This window comes from Herpailurus yagouaroundi, unplaced genomic scaffold, assembly GCF_014898765.1.
Source record: "Herpailurus yagouaroundi ecotype Mexico unplaced genomic scaffold, PumYag 187, whole genome shotgun sequence".
NCBI lineage: Eukaryota > Metazoa > Chordata > Mammalia > Carnivora > Felidae > Herpailurus > Herpailurus yagouaroundi.
The window spans coordinates 15,813,434-15,830,591 of record NW_024412418.1 but is presented as its reverse complement, the minus strand read 5'-3'; the positions used below and the strand labels follow the sequence as shown (position 1 = coordinate 15,830,591).

At 39.1% G+C, this 17,158-nt stretch overlaps 2 protein-coding genes across 6 annotated transcripts in view; one reads left to right on the top strand and one right to left on the bottom strand.

Annotated features, from left to right (window-relative positions):
• Positions 1-5,026: 5,026 nt before the first annotated feature.
• Positions 5,027-12,743, bottom strand: RAG2 (recombination activating 2). The gene is made up of 2 exons (XM_040495416.1): positions 12,563-12,743; positions 5,027-8,054 (listed from the first exon to the last, which is right to left on the bottom strand). Exon 2 carries the CDS (start codon positions 8,024-8,026, stop codon positions 6,443-6,445), a length of 1,584 nt encoding a protein of 527 aa, XP_040351350.1. The 5' UTR covers positions 8,027-8,054; positions 12,563-12,743; the 3' UTR covers positions 5,027-6,442.
• Positions 8,349-17,158, top strand: part of IFTAP (intraflagellar transport associated protein) — a 66,513-nt gene continuing 57,703 nt past the window's right edge. The window contains exon 1 of one of the 5 annotated variants that reach the window (XM_040495423.1): positions 8,349-8,510. The gene's annotated coding sequence lies outside the window, so the exon portion shown is untranslated. Of the gene's footprint in view, positions 8,511-8,588; positions 8,753-17,158 lie in introns of those variants that run through there. The other 4 variants (XM_040495421.1, XM_040495422.1, XM_040495417.1 and 1 more) reach the window with 4 other exon arrangements.

Below are 17,158 nucleotides of genomic sequence, written 5' to 3'. Positions count from 1 at the left end.
TCCAGCAAGTAATGGGTTAATACTAGCACATCAGGGGGCCTTAACAACTGCCTCAGTGCCATTTTCTTCCATTGATTTTTTAAAACTCTGCTATCCTTGCTTTGCTTTGTTTTTCCAGTTTTGTTGAAATATAATTGACAAAATTGTATATCAAGTGTACAACATAATAGTTTAATACACATTGCAAAATATTTACCATAATCAAACTAATTAATGCATCTATCATTTCACATTGTTACCTTTTATTTTGGTGTGGTGAGGGTGCTTAAGATCTACTCTCGGAAATTTCAAGTGTACAATTCGGTATCATTAACTGTCGTCACCATGCTGTTCACTAGATCTTCAGGACTTACTCATCACCAAACTAAAAGTTTGTACCTTCTGACCAAGTATTTGAATATTACTCCTGCCTTTGAGAATGAAGCATCTCCTTACCCCTTAAGGCTAAGTTCTATATTGTTCCTGATACCCTTTCTAACTACTTCAGCCTATATTTTAAAGAAATATGTATAGGATACCTTCTATGCACATGCAGTGTGTGCCTGGCACTGGAGATACAGTGATGAACAGCGCAGTTTTTGCTCACAAAAAGCTAGGTGGAAGCAGACATGAAGACAACAGTAAGCTTAATAAATGCACACTCTAGTAGATGTTATGAAGAAAAAGCACTAAGTTCAGTTTGAGTATAGTAAGACAATGGAATTTAAATTGGGGGGTCAGAAAAAGCATCTAGGAAGAAGGAAACTTTAAGGAGAGATGGGTAGAGTGGGTGATGTGGGGGCAAGTGTGGGGGGTTAGACCAAGAGCAGACTTCACCCGTGGGAAGATTCTGAGGTGGAGAGCAGTTGGTAGAGGCTAGGAACAGAAAAAAAGGTCTCTCTGACAGGAGCAGATAGAGTGAATGCGAGGAAGGGGTTGTGTGTATTTGGAGAATCAGGCAGAAGCCTTATTATGCAGGACATGGCGGGTGGGGTAAAGACTTGACTACTACCCCGGTGCAAATGGAAACCTTTGAAGAGTTTTAGGCGGGCAATGGATGCCATCCAAGCCACGCCAGGAGTGGGGCATGACTGAAATGTTTTCAGAAGGTATACATGGGAGGGGATTCATCCAAGATTAAGAAGGGTCACGCATAAATATTTCAATGACGGAGTAGCGATTTCAAACATTTTTTTATGTCAATTATACATGACCTGCTGATTCATATGTCTCACTACCTCACACAACTGTGTCTAACCCTAGGCAGGAGGATGTGAGGGAGGTTCTGCAGCAGCAACATCTTCTCATGAATTTAGCATTTCTTTCCATGACAGTTTTCCTTCTTTCTTGTGGAAAGTTCCTTTTCTCCTTGGCTTCTCTATGATTGTTTTTCCTCTCTTCATGGTGACAATGTATCTCTGCCTGCACAAAATACACAGTGAGTTACTTGTAGGCCAAGTATGTGCATTTAAATTTATTTATTTATTTGAGACAGAGAGAGAAAGAGAGAGAGAGCACGAGGAGGGGAAGGGCAGAGCGAGAGGGAGAGAGAATCCTAAGCAGGCTCCACACTGTCAGTGCAGAGCACTATGTGGGGCTTGAACCCATGAACCGTGAGATCATGACCTGAGTCGAAGTCAGACACTTAACCGACTGAGCCACCCCGATGCCCCCAAAGTTTGAAGCTTCTAATCAAGGCTTGCTCTCTCGGGTGACCAGCCCCCATGCTGAAGTCATCCAGGGCTGTCTCAATAGAACAAAAGACTCTCCTAGCACCCTTATCACTCAAGAAATGCCAGGAGTTTTAGGAGCTCTATGCCAGCACCAGGGACAAAGACCAAATATCTTCCTATGACACCACATTCATGTTTTTTAATGGTTAAAAATTGATGATTTGGTCATCTTTAATATGTACACCCACACCCCTCTTCTTTTGGTTATCACCATACATTTTGGATGGCACTTCAAGCAGTCTTTTCCACATTTTAGAGTTGTCTTGGACACAACATCTCTTCAGCTAAGGCCAATACAACAAAGGAGACTTAGAGATATCTTAGCCCAATTTTTAAATTTTACCACTATATTCCAGGCTAAAAAAAAGAAAACTGTTATTGCAAGGATAGCTTGCACTATACAATTTCAAATTTGTCACCAACTGCTTCCAGTATACGATTTCACTTTCTGTAACTCTCCTGTCCTGCCCCTTGCCCCGTTCTACAGTAGGACAATAAGTTCCCTAAAGATGGGGCTCTTCTTTTGTTCTTTTTCAGGTCCCATAATATTTATTGTGGATCTTGGATTTTATTTTCTTTTTTGTTTTTTAATTTGAAAGAGAAAGTGCATTTGAGTGGGGAAAGGGGAAGAGAGAGAGAGAGAGAGAGAGAGAGAGAGAGAGAGAGAGAGAGAAAGAGAAAATCCCAAGCTGGTTCCACACCGAGCATGGAGCCTGAAGCATGGCTTGATCCCACAACCCTGGGACCATGACCTGAGCCAAAATCAAAAGTCAGACATTCAACCAACCGAGTCACCCAGGGACTGCCAAGGATGTTGGATTTTCAATAAACACTTACTGATGGGTCCCCTGAAATAGCCTATTAATAGAGGAATTAAGCCAGAGATTCAAGGGATCTTTATCCTTAAGCTATACATACTCACAAGCCTTTTTTTCCCCATGTTTATTTATTTTTGAGTAAGAGAGCATGCGTGGGGGAGGGACAGAGAGAGAGGGACAGAGGATCCAAAGCCACCTCTGCACTGACAGCAGCAAGCTTCATCTAGGGCTCGAACTCATGAACTGTGAGATCATGACTTGAGCCCAAGTCAGACACTCAAGCAACTGAGCCACCGAGGAGCCCCATATCTGCCAGCCTTTTTAAAGGGGTGTTATTGATAACTTTTCTTTCCTATTCTAAACATAATAATTTAGATGAATATACATTTACTGGATTGATATCTAGAGACAGAATGAGGTATTGGTTCTCTTAGTAATAAACGTGCTGTATTAGATGTTTCTTGACAGAACTAGGTTTGGGAAAATGTAATATCATTTATGGCAAATTCCAAGTCAAAAGGCAATGTTCTATGGTAGAGTAGAATTTGGTGGTGTATAAATCATTTGGAATTCTTGTGACTGTGGGTTAGAATGGCTGCCTATTCAAGCTAAGTCTACCAAGAAATGCCCAAGAGTGGTACAGAAATAGACAAGTCCTAGGTGGGCTCACAGAGAGAACCGTGACCATGCTGAGAGAGGAAGGGCAGAATGATCTCCTCCATCATATGAGCCCAATAGGGACCCAGGAAGCAGCTGAGAGAAAGCTAGATATAATGATGTCTGGTGGTTAAGGCTGAGATACAACTCAGGAGTCATCATGAAGCTGATAACCTTGGCCCTGTGGGGGTGTGGGTATTGTAGCAGAAGCCAGTGACAAGGGATGGCGACCCTTAAGGACCAAATGCTTCAACCCTACTCATTCCCACTTCTGGAAACCCAGTATTATGTTTCTCCCTGGAACCTGGATAAAAAGCTGGGTAAAGAGGGTAGACCCTAAATTTATTGAAATTAAATGTCCAACACACAGTAAAGGGGATGCATAATACAATGTGAGTTATAGAAAAATACACATGGTTTTGTCTCTTGTACTGCTGAGTATATAAGCAGAGATTTGTAAGTGCTATGGCCATCAAGGAGGTAATGGGGTTCAGAACAGCCTTCCTGAGGGAGAAGGTATCTGAACTGAGATGTAGAGTGGATAAGAATGGGCCAGATAGCCTAGGATATTAGCAGGAGTTATAAAGCACCAGAGGAAAGGCATGCCCAGCAGAAGGGATGGGTTGCTCAAAAGCTCAGTTTAGCATTTTTGGAGATTGAATACAAAATGCAAAGAGTAGTGAAACAGGAGGGGGAGGGGACAGGGCAAACAGTATGAATGCAGTTGTATGTGACTTTATTTTACCGGTGAAAACCTCAGGGAGCCGGCCCCTTGCTTTAGGGTCATGCCATTCCATACTCCCTTTGTTTACTATGTTTTAACCAGACTGACCTTTCAGTTCCTCAAACGTGATAAGCTTCATCTCACCCCAAGGACTTCAGACTAACTATTCCTTTTCCTTATGCTTCCTCTCTTTCTAAGACATTCAGCCCCTTAAAATGGTCACCTTGGAAAGCCAAATGCTTATTTATTGATATTATTCTATGTAAGCAGTTTCCAGACTTATCTTTAGGACATATTTATGAGCCATATTAGAAAGACCATTTGTACTCAGACTTTCTTTTTTCTTTTTCTTTTTAACCTAAAGTGGTAATACTGAGAGTTATACCCTACTAGGGCTTTGGATGACATTTGTCTGTTTCCAGAGATGTTTCCTACTCCATCTCTAATGGTGGAAGAGGGACAGTTGTTAAATGTCTTCGAAGGAATGAACCATAGGACCCGAAGGTGACTGAAGTGTGAGTTCTATAAATGTTTTAAGCAAAGGCAGTATATATCATTAGAATAAGTGAATCCTCTTCTAATGTGGTCCATTTGAATGTTTGCATGTGCTTACTTCATCATCTTTAATGTCAGCTGCTGAATTCACTTAGGACTTAAAAAGACATAATTCTACTAAAAAATATGGTAGTAAAACCAAAGTACTTGCTTTCGTGACACATACTCATATAACACACACACACACACACACACACATACACACACACACACACACACACACACACACACTCTAAAAGTAGCTATGCTGTTGGCATCTGAGTTTAACTATAGAACCCAGTGAGTTCAGAATTAAATCATTTAGATTATCATTGACTACAAAATAAATATGGTAATAATTCTTCAGCTACTCAGTCACTATAGATGAGTTAAGGGAATGTATCTACCTCTTGAAGAAATAACCCTTTTGAACTCTGTAAAGGATATTTCAGTTCTAACTTATGACACTTCCTATGAACAACAGAAAAAAGAAATCAAAATAGAGTGATCCTGAGAAAATTAAATAGTATAATTTTGTCCTTAATTGGGTAACTATGCATATTAATAATGAGAAATCGATATAAACAAAAGACATTTTAATGCTTTATTGGTTTTACATAGATGACAAAAACAACAAAAAATCAAAGCAAAGGTATAGCAAATGGTTCAAAAGGAGTATTCATTAAGCAACATTACTGAAACAAACAACAGGATTTAATTCATCCAAGTTAGTTTTAGTAGCTAAAACATGGAACTGGTAGCAGATGAACTTGTATTCCAGGGATTTATCTCCTGTACGGTCATGTGACCCCTAAATCTGGCAATAGAACTTCACACACTGTGGACTTTCAATGAATACTGATGAATAGGAAGCTGTGGCTTCAGCTCTTAGGATAAAGTAAGATGCTTTTCTAGAAAAATACTCCAAAAGGAAAGACATTTATTTCTAAGGTCATCTAATTAACAGTTGATGTCTTAAAGCCTCAAAGTGAACAGTCTTTTTTAACTCTCTTTCTAGAAAGTATCTAATTGAACCATATAGCAAGTTCATTGATTTTGCAATTTTCATTGGCATCCAACCCCACATGTCAACTAGACACATACACACACAAATTTATTTTTCCCCACTTAAAATCTTATACCTATTAACTTTAGAACATTCTTCAACTTCTTTTATTTGGGGGAAATAATACTATTGTTCTTTATGAGATTTTAACTGGTGGTCTTTTCTTAGCGTGCTCTGACTTATTCCCTTTTCCCAGACTGCTAAGTAGCAGTGGACTTCAGTTTTCATTAAATCTCTCAAAGAATTGGTTCAAGCAATTGGCCTTGGTCCATCATCTGTGCACCAGACGGCAGAGAGGGGGAATCCTCTGAAGAAAGTCATGCAGGTAACTTGATAAAATATAACAAACTTGATGTAGAGTCCTTTTCTCCTCCTTCATGTCAATGGAGACTATGTTACAGCTTAAATAAGCTTTATGGAACTTTTTCTGTTCATCGATATAATCAAGAGACCAGTTTAGAGTTAGAGACATATAAAGAGTACTAGCATGGGATACAGGTGATCTTGGTTTTAATTTTTGGCCAACCACCAAATTGTTATATTGTGCAAAATAATTCATTTAATTCCTTTGGGTGTTAGTTTCTTTACTGGCTTAATTATGTCTTAACTACTCTATAGCTTATTTGTTATGAAAAATTATATGAAAGATATAAACATATCTTGATTATTACTACTGCCTCTGTATTGAAGATTGCTTGAATGAAAAAATTCAGGTCAGAAATTCTCATTTAAGATACCTTTGACTAAAATTTTTTCAAGCATTTAGCATTGTATTATGAGCACTTTCCCCTGGCACTTGATTCATAAGACTAAAAGAAAACACGGACATTTTCAATAAACAAAAATAGAAATATAATTTTCATCATTGTTATGATTCTTTAAAACAGGTTTAAAAATTTGATGCACTTGAATTTGGAAGACATTTGTGAAACTAATCAAACAGCCTTCTAAGAAAAGATTTCTTGGCAGGAGTAAAAATTTTCCCAGAACCTTTTTTGTGGAGGGATTTCAGTGGAGGCTTTTTTAAGGGTAGGACTCTTTTGGGGGTTTGTAGTGCTCTTGCTATCTTCACATGCTCATTGCAGTAATACTTGTTGCTTCCTTCCGATAGATGGATGAGTGTGCGTTCTGCCAGATCCATGCATTGGGCATGGACCCAGTGCCCATCTCCATGAGAGCAGTAGATCATGGCAGGTTTGTTGAGCTCAGTTGAATAAAATGGTACCCAAGTGTTGATATCCACATCACAAGTAGCACAGCATGTAATCCAGTAGCCTGTCTCAGACTCATCTTCTTCATCGTCTTCGTTATAGGTGTCAAATTCATCATCGCCATCAAAACTATTTGCTTCTGCACTGAAACAAAATTCTTCTGAGTCTTCAAAGGGAGTGGAGTCCCCTGGGTCTTCTGTTGATGTCTGACTATTTGTGAGCGTTTTCTGATCTTCATTCACATCATCTTCAGCACATTTCAACATATAAAAATAGAATGCCTCTGAAGAAGCCTGTTTATTGTCTCCTGGTATGCCAAGGAAAACATTTCCATTTCCCATGTTGCTCCCAAACCAGATCTTGCTGTGCTTAATATCTGGGGTCCAATCTGGGGTCTCCATCTCACGAATTTCTATCTTGTTGTCCACAAAAGAGACAATGTTGCAGACCATTCTCTTTTGATTTTCAAGCTGATAGCCACCAACAATAACAAATTCATCACTGTTTGTTTGAGTCAGGATCGCACTGGAGACAGAGATTCCTCCTGGCAATACTGTGCAATTCACAGCTGGGCTACCCAGTGGGAGATCAACCTTTATGCTGTATAGGTTGGCCGGGCGGATGTTATTGGCAAGTGAGTGTCCTCCTAAAATATAAATGGTATCATTTCTGGCAATGGAGACATGAAAAGATAACCCATCCTGAAGTTCTGGCAGAATGTATGACGTAGAGCACCCAAATTCAAAATCTACCAGGAAAACATGGGGCAGACAGTCAGCTACACTATTCCATTTTTCTGTGATTCTTTGGGCAGAAGGCATGTATGACCGTCCTCCAAAGAGAACACCCATACTTCTCCCTCGACTATACACCACATCAATGGAATGACCATATCTGGCTTCAGGAACATCTCCTACCAAGTCTTTCTCCGTGCAGCAAAAAGTAACTTTTTTGTTGTTCTTGCCAACAACAGACATGACATAAATCTTATCTGAAAGCTCATTATTTGGTGTTTTCCCTCCATGGATGATATATTGATGCTTTTCAGACTCTAAGCTGCCTCTGAAGATGCAAGTGGCTGGGTAACGAAGAGGAGGAAGGTAGCAGGAATCCTTAGAGAAAACCGCAGGCTTCAGTTTGAGATGGTTATGCTTTACATCAAAGTGGAAAACTCCAGTGGGGCAGGATCTCTTGGGCCAGCCTTTCTGGCCAAAGAAGAAAACTTGCCCATCAAAATTCATCAGTGAGAAGCCTGGTTGTATTAAGGCTGTATTATTACTCACTGTTATCATCTGTAGTGACATATTTTCTGATAGTGGATGGATCTTTTATCTGAAAGAATTACACACACAAAATTACTGTATCTCTTCATATAAATCATTATGTTTGCATCACCTTACATGTAAAACGCTTATTAAAAAAAAAGTTCTTCCACAAGCTTGTAGAGGGACTGAATTAGCAAAATCCAGGCAGCTAGGTAAGTAATAAAGAGCCACAGAACCTTCCTTCCTAATAGTATCCAAACAGTTGGGACATGTTTTAGACATGGACCATCCTCCCTTAGATTTCTGGGAATTGTAGTCCTATCCCCCCACCCTCTTCACAGATTCACCGCTTGTCGGCCAAAAGAACTACATTTCCCAGGAATCCGTTCTCTATGGGATGCGTGGTTGGAGACCGTTTCTGTTGCTCCAGGAGAAGCGACTCCTGGGATGCCCCTCTGAATAAAGACGCTCAAAGTGCGGAGTGACTAGAAGGGAGCCAAGGAGGAAAACTAGGGAACGGGAGGTGAGCGCGGCTGACGCAGACCCAACATCCGGGTTACGGGAAGGCTGCAGCACCAGGAGGGGCGTCAGGCCGACTGCTGCCGAGTGTTCCCGGTGCCTCTCCGGGGACTCTTAAACAAGTGACCCCGTAGGAAGCACAGTAGTTTCTGGCCCTAGTGGGGTTGCCTGGAAACCGCAGCCTAGAAGGAAGCCCCGGATGAGGCGTCCTAGCGGACTCCTGCCTGGATGCTTTCGAGGACTCAAGTCAGTTACACCCCTGAACGTCCTTAGGTTGCTGGGTCGGGGTGGGGGTGTGGGGGACCTAAGGTCACAGAAGCTGTGACTGTTTTATGGAAGCCAAAGACCAGGCTTTGAATACCTGGAGCGCGGGGGAGAAATTACCTGATAATGATTTCGTAGTGGAAACACTAGTTAGATTTCAGCGAGTGTCTTGTCAAAAGCCCCTGGTTTTTCCTCAATCGCTCTTGCTCCTGCATTTAGGGTTCTTTCAGGGAAGCAAAGAAGGTTCCTAAATACCCCCCTGCCTCCATTCTCTCTTCCTCTTACCTCTAGGAAAATACAGTTAGTGGCCGTTACTTCAGATCGCTCTTTCCTGCACAAAACATTTGACATAAGTCTTTAGAAACGCTGTCGTAAGCAGGTACTAAGCAAAGAGGTGCCAGAATTATTCAGGATTTAATATTAGTCATAATATTTTTTAAAAATCTATTTATTAGATGAACTCAGCTGGATACATTTTTATTTTATTATTATCACTTACCTTAGGGAGATGCCAGGAGCCTTAATGAGAAATACACTCTGTTTGCAGAGTGAGGTCCTAGGCACCAAAAGTTAAAGGAATCAAAAGGGTACAGATTCCCGACTGTTCAGAGTAAATTATTACTATGCTTCAAAAACAGGATGAAACAGTGTCTCTGAATGTGACTCTCAGTAGAGTATGGACTCTGAAGGCTGTTGGCTATAATCAAATCCTTTGTCTGTCACCTATTAACTATATGAACTTGGGCAAGTAATTTAACATCGCTCTGTCTCAGTTTCCTCATCTGTAAAATGAGATAATTTACCTACCTCCTTGGTTGATGTAAATTATCATTAGTAAATTACTGCATGTAAATTATTTACAGTAGGGCTTTGCACACTGTGTTAGTTATAATTATGCTTGAACTTATCAAAAGTAGGGTTGTTAGTACACAATTACCTACAAGTCATGGCAGATGATACTTAATGTTGGAGATGGTTAAAAGGAATTTAGGATCTGGGATCTGGTCAGTGGGTATAGATTGATGAATTTTTTAGACTAATAAGAATTGGATAAGCATACACAATGGAGGTGCGGGTGGTGAGTTCAATTTAAATAACAGGAAATCATTCAGTCATTCGTCTGTTACCCTTTCTCTAACCTCTCCTTAAAAATGCAGACTTTGGGGGTGCCTGGGTGACTCAGTTGGCTAAGTGTCTTACTTCTGCTCAGGTCATGATCTCACGGTTTGTGGGTTCGAGCCCTGCATTGGGCTCTGTGCTGACAGCTTGGAGCCTGGAGCCTGCTTTGGATTCTGTGTCTCCCTCTCTCTGCCCCTCCCTTGCTCATGCCCTGTCTCTCTCTATCTCTCAAACATAAATAAATGTTAAAACATTTTTAAAAAATGCAGACTTTGCAGCCTGAGTCCAAATCTTGGTCAAGTTATTTTTTCTCTGTTCTTTCTTTTCTGTAAAATGGGAATAGTATTAGTATGTATTCATTGGGTTGTTTTGAAGGATAAATGGGATAACACGTGTAAATCACATAGCACAGTGCCTGGCACATAATAAGCATTTGATAAATGTTGGTCGATACTATAGTTTTTATTTTGCCTGCAAAGATTCCTTGGCCCATTTAGAATCTATGTGTTCAGTGTAGTGAGATTTTGGTAAGGCATTTTGCCTTGAAGCACTTCTGTAGATCAGATGTAATTAACCACTAAATGTGCTCTTCTATTTAGTTTTAGTTTACTTGGGAGATTCCTCAAGGTGTGATTTTTTAAGAATCACATCTTGTGGGTTATGAAACCAAGTGAGGACATGGTGAATGAGAAGGGTTATTGTTAAAGTCATGAAAGCAAGCCCGCCTCTTCTTCATGATGGTTTGTAGGTTCAGCAACTTGCCCTGCTTATGAAATCACATGGGTGTCTTTTTTATTCATGGCCCATCCAAGTATGCATGAGAGAAGGCCTGGTGCAACTAAGAACATCCTCTCCATAGGGATTAAAAGGAAATATCGTTCCCTCAATTCAGTAAATGAAAACTGTAAGTGACTCAGCGTGATATGTGCTTGTCAGACAGTTGTCTGCTTCTGGGTAGGGGGAGCACTGAAGCCAAAGCCAGTTTGTTTTAAGTATTTCTGAAGACTGTTATTGGGATAAAAAGCAAGCTCTACGGGGGTCATGGAGTCCATATCCCAAGAGGTGAACATATACCAAGAACACTAGCTTTTAAACAGCAGGCTTTAAAAAAAAAAAATTAATGTTTACTTATTTTTGAGAGAGACAGAGACAGAATGCAAGTGGGTTAGGGGCAGAGAGAGAGGGAGACACAGAATCGGAAGCAGGCTCCAGGCTCCGAGCTGTCAGCACAGAGCCCAATGCGGGGCTTGGACCCACGAACCCTGAGATCATGACCTGAGCTGAAGTCGGATGCTCAACCGCTCAACCAACTGAGCCACCCAGATGCCCCAACAGCAGGCTTTTTTAAAAATAAGGTCTCATTGTGGCCTTTTGGCTTCATTTTAAGGTTGTCTTAGGGAATTTTGCTTCTCATAAGTGAAAACATGACTACTACAGATGAAACAGATACATTTTCTTAGGCAAGACATAAGGAATACTACCCATTTTTTTACAGCTTAGTTTGGTTCCCTAAAGATTTCTGACCTCTTCTCCTTTTGATGCCCTGCTCTTGATGCACCTCATAATTTCAGGGCCCTAAAAAACAGGTGAGGTTTATTACTGTTAAGGTGAATTTCCTCCTCTTGTAATGCAGTTCAAGTATCTGTGTATTTAATGTTTAGATTACCCATTTAAAACCATGACCAGATGGCACACTTATTTAAAGAATAAACAGGAACACTGAAAGTGTTTTCACATTAATTTGCCATATTTTTTTAGTTTTTGAAATTTGCTTTATTCACTTAAATATGCCCTCACTGGAGTGGACTATTGTATATTTTCCATAGTTTTAACATGACTATATTAGTCACATCTTGGTTTTTAAGAGTTTTTAAAAGGTAATACTAGAACTAAAATAATCTACTTTCTTTAAATAGTCTAGATAAAAAAGGAAGATTTGGAAAAAAAAAGATACTGTTCTTCAACTGAAGGAAGTTTCAAAGTCCACGCATTAAAGATTCTTTTTAAAAGACAGAAATAGAGGACCAATAAATTTATACAATTTTCCCAACCCCATGCTAACATTCCTCGGCAGGGAGGTTTTCATTTATTCACTGTGAAGCTAGGGCACAGTTGAAAATCAAAAGAGGACTAATGGTGTGAGGTCTGGGTTTGTAGTTTCCTGTGTCTGAACTGACTCTTTTTTTCCTTCCAAAGAAAGGTACTGTACTCGGAGGCATTAAATCTTACTGATCAGTGTTGCCCGTGTTTTCTTGATTGCTCTGAAAGAGTAGGTAACCTCATGTAACCACAGTCATTTCGTGCATGAATTAACACTATCTTGCACAGCTAATTGGGTCTGAGATATACGTTATTTGCTTTTTTTTTTGGCAGCAGTGTTAAAGATATGTTTTTTTTTTTTTTTTTTTTTTTTTCCTGACACTTATGCCAGAGAACCATTTATGTACTAAGATGAACACATGGGCTCTGATGCCACAGGAATTGAATCCTTGCAGCAACCTGACAGCAGAAAGCCCCATAGTTTCCAAATTTTACAGCATCCCTTCCCCATCTGGACACCCAATGCATCTGTAACTCACCCGCTGCTAAAGTGGGGCATCGTCTTTCCCTTCAAGTTGACAAATGTAGGTGCCCATCTTTTAGCTTTGATAGAAATGAAGGTATCGGACCTACCTGAAGGCCAGAGAGGCTGCTCACCCCTCTCTGAATCTTTGCCGCTAAACCAGGTATTAAATGTCAGCACTTGGGGAAGATTCACTGACTGCCCACTCTGACCGTGGCAAGAGGAAGGCTCACAGTAAAGAGAATGTGTGTATGTGCCTGCAGATGTTCCAGTGAACGCTGATCTAACGGGAGTAACTGACTGTGACCTTTTTTTTTTTTTTTCTTTTCTTTAGATGGTCGAGGGAGATATCCACCGGGGTACATGCTCAAGATTTAACTATTTCCTTACTGGCAAACAATGGAAACACAGTCAGCTATTTGTAAAGACCAAAACAAAATAAAACCTGGCTGAAACCTGACTTATATTTTTATTAAAAACATTTTAGAAAAATATAGAAGAAAACGAATATAATTGCTATGATTTAAATAACACTATTAAGAATCAAATGATAAATTATTTCCTAAAGCAGAGACCACTGATACCAATGTCAGTTATTTTGATCTTGAATTGCTCTTCAACCGTCTCGTTTTCTTTAATGCAAAGCTCAGAAGTCATTCTAATTATTGGAGGCCTACTGCCAACTTCATATCATATATCAGGAGCTGCTGTGTAATATTACCCAGCAGAATGGTTAAGTAAATGGGCTTTGGAGTCAAACTGACCTGGTTTTCTTTACCAGCTCTGCCATTTTCCACTGGAGTCATCCTAATCTCTAAGCCTCTGATTGTCTGTGTCTATAGTGGGAATAATAGAAATAGTCATCCCAAAAGATTGTTGCAAAAAGATTAAATAAGATAATGTCTTCATTTTTTTAATTACAATTTAAAAAAAATGTTTATTATTTTGAGAGAGAGACAGACAGACAGACAGATAGAGCGCCAGCAGGGGAGGGGTAGAGAGATACAGAACTCGAAGCAGGTCCCAGGCTCTGAGCTGTCAGCACAGAGCCTGATGGGGAGCTCAAACTCACAGACTGCGAGATCGTGACCTGAGCCAAAGTCAGATACTTAGCCGACTGAGCCACCCAGGTGCCCCTCAGTTAGTATCTTTAAAGTGCTCAGTGCCCAGTAGCAACAAATGAGCGTTCCTATAGCTGCACATCCTCACCAGCATTTGGTGTCAGTGTTCTGGATTCTGGTCATTCTAATAGCTGTGTAGTAGGATTTCATTGTTGTTTTAGTTTGTATTTCCCAGATCACATATGATGTGGAGCATCTCTTCAGGTTTTTTGTTTATTTGTTTGTTTTTGTCATCTGTATGTCTTTGTCAGGTATCCCTGAGCTTTTTTTTTTTTTAGCCAGGTTGTTTGTTTTCTTATTGTTGACTTTAAGAGTTCTTTGTATATTTTGGATAACAGTCCTTTGTCAGATGTGTTCCTGGCAAATATCTTCTCCCAGTCTGTGGCTTTTCTTTCTATTCTCTTGTCAGTGTCTTTAGCATAGCAGAAGTTTTTAACTTTAATAAGTTATTATCAATTATTTATTTCATAGATTGTACCTTTGGTATTATATCTAAAAAGTGGTTGCCAGACCCATGAGCTATGAACTTTATGGTTTTGCATTTTTTTTGTTTAGGTCTGTGATCCATTTGAGTTAATTCTTGTGAAGGGTGTAAGGTCTGTGGCTAGATTAATTTTTCACATGTGGAGATGCAGTTCTAGAATCTTTGTTGAAAAGACTGTGTGTATGTCTACTCTATTGCCTTTGTTTCTTTGTTAAAGATCAGTTGATTGTGTTTATGTGGGTCTATTTCAGTGCTCTTGGCTCTGTTTGATTGATCTGTTTGTCTATTTCACCAATACCACACTGTCTTGATTACTATAGCTGACTTAATTTTAAAGCAACTCATTAAAAACAGTTCCATCAGGAGAAATATATACCACTCATTAGCTTATTGCCTAATCATAAAATTCTTTATTTGTGCTCTATTACAATGTTTATCCAAATGTATATACATTTTACCTGATTATAATAAGAATGCATTTAAATTTTATTTTCTCTTTTTAATATAACATTATTTCATATTCACTATGAAATGTATATTTTATTTCCACCTTTATGATTTTTAATAACTTTCTAAAATTCCATTCAGTAAATGTAAGATAATTTTTCTGACTAACCACCCTTGTTGGTTATTTAATCAGTTTCCGTGTGGCTTAGATGATAGAATGCATGATCAGAAGTAGACAGATCTGGATTTGAGTCTCAGTTTTGCCACTTACTAGCTAAATTCTCCTTTTGAGCTTCAGTTTCCTTATCTCTAAAACAGGAATGATCCCTGCCTTGTTGTAAGAATTAATGGATACAAAGGGTCTGATATAAAAGAGTGTACTAGTAAATCTTGTCTGATGATGTTGACGATGCTATAAATATATTTGTACAAGTGACTGAGTTTTTGCAGAATTTTAGTATATATATGTTCAGGGTTGATTTTTTAAAAAACTAATGAGTAGCTCAGTTGTTTGGCTGATTTTCATCATTTGAAGTGTTGGTCCATCCTTTAAAAAGGCATCATCATCTCTTCTAGTTACTTCCATGATGATTTTTTTCTTTGTCTGCAAAAGAGTATTGGATTATTTCCCTAATCTGTTTATGGTGTTATATGATGATTATAGTACTTGAAATTCCAGCATCAATGACAGCTCTCATAAAGTTGATGTATTGGGTATCTCCACAGTAAATACAAAATAAGAAATGCGACATAGAAACCATGGGTAGGTTTAGGCAAATATTTTAGCCTTTCTGTGTTACTAACATCAGAAAACAGGCAGTTTGTTGATGAATGGGTTAGTTGTTTTCTGAAGCAGCTGGAATTAGCAACACATTTGGAAATGGATTTTAAAACCTTTAGCCTTTGCCACACCATTAGGAGAGCATTAGATTTGCAGTGATCTCAGTCAAGATCCCAATCTACTGAAGTGCTCAGCATAGAAACTAAATGTGAAATAGTAAACTGTATTTATTGTGCATCCACTATGTATAGGGGCATGTGGAGAATTAGAAAAATTATCACAGACACAAATCTTGTCTTTAAGAGACATACATAGTAATAGGACGAAGCAACTTTACATCCTTCCTTACACTTACCCTTAGAAGGTCTTAAAAGTTCACCAGGGAATTGTAATTATAGGTTACTCAGCCCATTCTTAAACCCCTTTGGCACAATCAAATTCAAACTTCTGCTGAGGGGCACCTGCATGGCTCAGTCGGTTAAGCATCTGATTTTGGCTCAGGTCATGATCTCCCGGTTTGTGGGTTCGAGCCCTGCATCGGGTTCTGTGCTGACAGCTCAGAGCCTATAAAGCCTGCTTCGGATTCTGTGTCTCCCTCTCTCTCTGCCCCCCCCCCCCACTCTCTGTCTCAAAAATAAACATTTTTTAAAAATTTAAAACAAAACTACTGAAATATATTAATTTCTCCTACCTTAATCCAAAACACAGTGGATAATTAAAGAACGAGAGTCAGTACAATTACAGAATAAAATAATTTTTCTTTCACAGTGGGGAGATAAAAGAGGATATACTGACATAGTAATTGAACAATTAGGAAGCATAATTGGAGAAAAATAGAATGCCAGAGATGGGGGACAGCTTCAAGTCCAGTGCCTTTATTTTCACATTCAAACTACTTTAAGGTCAGAGAAGTTAAATAACAGAACAAGGGTAGCAGAGCTGCAGGGGTGTGTATCCATGGTGGGTTGAGGGGAGGCAGGGGAGGGGCACTCTTCTGTGAACTCATGATTGGTTTTCAAGAAGTACAGAGTGCCTTTCAAGCATTTCCACCCCCATTTTGCAAATGGAGAAAAAATTACATTGTTGCTCAACGAATTAATAAGTTTGAGTCAAGGACAACTTTTCATAGCATTCGGATAGGAATAGACAATTGTTACTTTTTAAATAAGTGGCTGATGTTTAAGGAAATAATATAAACAGCCTAGGAAAAGGAGATATTTGACTTGTTGAGTGAATCCCGTAATGGGAGCCACAATGGAAACTGGCAGAGAGGAGAAAAGAGGCAGGAAAAGGAAGTCTATGGAAGGAAGCAAACTACAGTTAGTATGATGGATTGTCAAAAGAAGGACATGACAAATGACCTGTCACTTTTTATTTAGGACAATTAATTAAATATGGCCACCTGACTGGAATGACTGGTATTTTCCTCTTCATTGTTCTGTGATTTAAGGTGGACTCTGCTGTAAAATAAAATGGAGAAAAATTTCAGAGGTGATTTACAATGTTGTACTAAAAAAAAAAAATTCACTTCAAAATTTTATTTTTAGAGAAGGAGGGATTTTGTGTTCCTTAGTTACTGTCTTTGGATATAGAAACCACATTTGTGTATGTGTGTTACGTTGTGTACATTGAGGCAAAATTGCAATTAAAATGCTGAGATTAATTGGAAGCTGGGGAAGTACTGTACTCCCTGTTAAAGCTCATTTATTATTCCACAGTCATAGGAATTTAGAATAAAAAATAGTTGGGAAATGCATCTTTAAAATCTTATTTCTTTCAAGAAATGTCAAATGAAAAGGTCGATTTTATTTGCAAGATCTGGCATTTTGAAGCACTTAGAAATGAATTTCCAGGGGCGCCTGGGTGGCGCAGT

Coding starts and splice junctions, on each gene's coding strand:
- RAG2 (XM_040495416.1), bottom strand. CDS start 8,026: ATGTCACTACAGATGATAACAGTGAGTAATAATACAGCCTTAATACAA.